Source organism: Rutidosis leptorrhynchoides, chromosome 2 (genome assembly GCF_046630445.1).
Source record: "Rutidosis leptorrhynchoides isolate AG116_Rl617_1_P2 chromosome 2, CSIRO_AGI_Rlap_v1, whole genome shotgun sequence".
NCBI lineage: Eukaryota > Viridiplantae > Streptophyta > Magnoliopsida > Asterales > Asteraceae > Rutidosis > Rutidosis leptorrhynchoides.
Window position 1 is genome coordinate 686,975,117 of NC_092334.1, and position 2,318 is coordinate 686,977,434.

The 2,318-nt window shown below is 25.0% G+C and overlaps 1 protein-coding gene across 1 annotated transcript; it reads right to left on the minus strand.

Moving 5' to 3' along the window:
* Positions 1-535: 535 nt before the first annotated feature.
* LOC139890341 (secreted RxLR effector protein 78-like) lies at positions 536-2,049 on the minus strand. The gene is made up of 2 exons (XM_071873229.1): positions 1,620-2,049; positions 536-609 (listed from the first exon to the last, which is right to left on the minus strand). The coding sequence occupies exons 1-2, from the start codon at positions 2,047-2,049 to the stop codon at positions 536-538; spliced, it is 504 nt and encodes a 167-aa protein (XP_071729330.1).
* Between the last annotated feature and the right edge of the window lie 269 nt (positions 2,050-2,318).

A 2,318-nucleotide genomic window follows, 5' to 3' on the forward strand; every position in this document is an offset into this window, starting at 1 on the left:
AAAGTGTTTCAGCTCACGTTTCCTGAATGAAAATAGTTTTAAATCAATCCTAGAAACTTTCTCAATCATCAATTGCTTCATAAACCCAAAAACGAATTCGAATTTAATGAAGAACAGATGGTTTGACTTTTTAGAATTTATCTTTGACTCAAAAATTTGTACTTGATAAATAAAATTGACACATGAGCTTTTCCAGATAGATTAAGCGAAAGATTTCAAACAAGTTTGCATTATCACATTTTGAAATTTGATTCAAATTAGAGGTTTCATTTAATTGATTCAAGAACAGAGATGTTTGAACTTTTTCTTGAGTTTTTGGTTTTAAAAATCCGAATTGCAGAAGGGTAAGGCTGTATATATTGATGGTAATCGAATAATTGTAGTTGTACAATTGATATGACTGAATCTTGTTTGTATTGAAAATGGAAATCAATTTTTCAACTCAAGCAGACAACTAGGACAGAAAACAAATAAAAAAAATATAAAATGTCGATGTTGATCTCTTACAGAAATTGGATGATTCGATTTGAGGGAATCAATTAAGCAGATATAAACAAAAAGATAAAGCTCGATGTGGATGTGTAACAGAAACCAATTCTGTATCTGATTCTGTATTTTAAACTTAATTTTAGTATTAAATAAATATGTTAATAGATTATAATACAATTAATAATTTAGTAATAATGATAATAGAATTAATAATAAAGATATTACTAATAATAATATCAAGATAATACTAATAATAAAAATAATCATATTAATAACTAAAATCATAATTATAATAATGATAATTTAGTAATAACAATATAAATAATAATAATACTTATATTAGTAATGATAATAATAATATTAGAAATTTTAACACATTATTTGTATCAAGTTTCATATCTAGTAATATTAATAATACTGATATTATTATTAACATGAATATTATAACAATAATGAAGTAATGATAATAATATTAGTAAAACAACTATATTCTTCTTGAAACCACATTTAATATATTAATATTACAATTTATTAACTATGTAATATTTAATAATTATATAATATATTATATGATAATATTCTTTGAATATTTAATGTGCATGTATTTTATATATTACAATATAATAATAATTATAAATACAAATCATATATAGATTTATATATATATATAACTATATATACAATTATGTTTTAAATATTAAGTAGATAATTAATTATATAAATTAGACAATTAAACTCAAGGTATAACATTATACATGTAATACTTTGATAACGTTGACAAATTATGTTTGAAACCGTTTATATCTAATATACTCTATGTATTCAAAATAACAAATTTTAGTTAGTTAAAGTTATCTTTCATAGTAACTAAATTACATAATAGTTCGTTAATATATTTAATATTATTATTTACATATATAATTATTTATATTTACATTTCTGTTTACAATTATAGGTTCGTGAATCGTCGAAACTAGTCAAGAGGTCAATTGAATATATGAACATAGTTCCAAAGTTTTCGAGACTCAACATTACAGACTTTGCTTATCGTGTCGAAACCATATAAAGATTAAGTTTAAAATTAGTCGAAAATTTCGGGTCATCAAACATGATATTATCGAAACTCTTACTATCCCAATCTGATACCACCACTGCATCATCGGCATAAAATAGATGGGAAATCAAAGTATCTTCATTACCGACCCTTGCTCCTTTGATGGACCGAGCATCGACTTTCTCCTTTAGCAATAAATGTAACCCTTCCATTATGATTAGAAACAAGAACGGGCTTAACGGATCGCCTTGACGTAGCCCTCGTTTCAAAGGGAATTCTTTGGTAGGGCTACCATTGATTAAGATTGATGTTCTAGCTGAAGACAGGCACATAAGAATCCAGTTGCACCAATTACGACTAAAACCCATTTTCAACATCATTGCTATCAAGAAATCCCAACTGACCGAATCATATGTCTTTTCAAAATCAATTTTGAAGATCAGAAGTTTCTTTCGTTTCTTTTTGTACCATTCGATAGTTTCTGATAACATTAACGGACCATCCATTATTTGGCGACCCGCTACAAAAGTAGACTATTCTTCACTTATCACTTTACCAATCACTTTTGCCAACCTTTACGCATTTTCTGGACATAATGTGTTCTATTTTTGATTTTAAAAGTTTTTTTTTTTAAGTTTGATTTTAAATATCTTTTTGAGGTATATAATATTTAATGAAAATTATGTTTACTAATTGGTTTTGAATACGTTGACATTGATAAAACTTTCATCAAATATTATACAACATAAGCTAATATATTTAAATGTTAAAATTG

Coding starts and splice junctions, on each gene's coding strand:
- LOC139890341 (XM_071873229.1), bottom strand. CDS start 2,049: ATGGATGGTCCGTTAATGTTATCAGAAACTATCGAATGGTACAAAAAG. Junction 610..1,619: donor GGTGGTATCAGATTGGGATA/GTAAGAGTTTCG, acceptor TTTAAAATACAG/AATCAGATACAGAATTGGTT.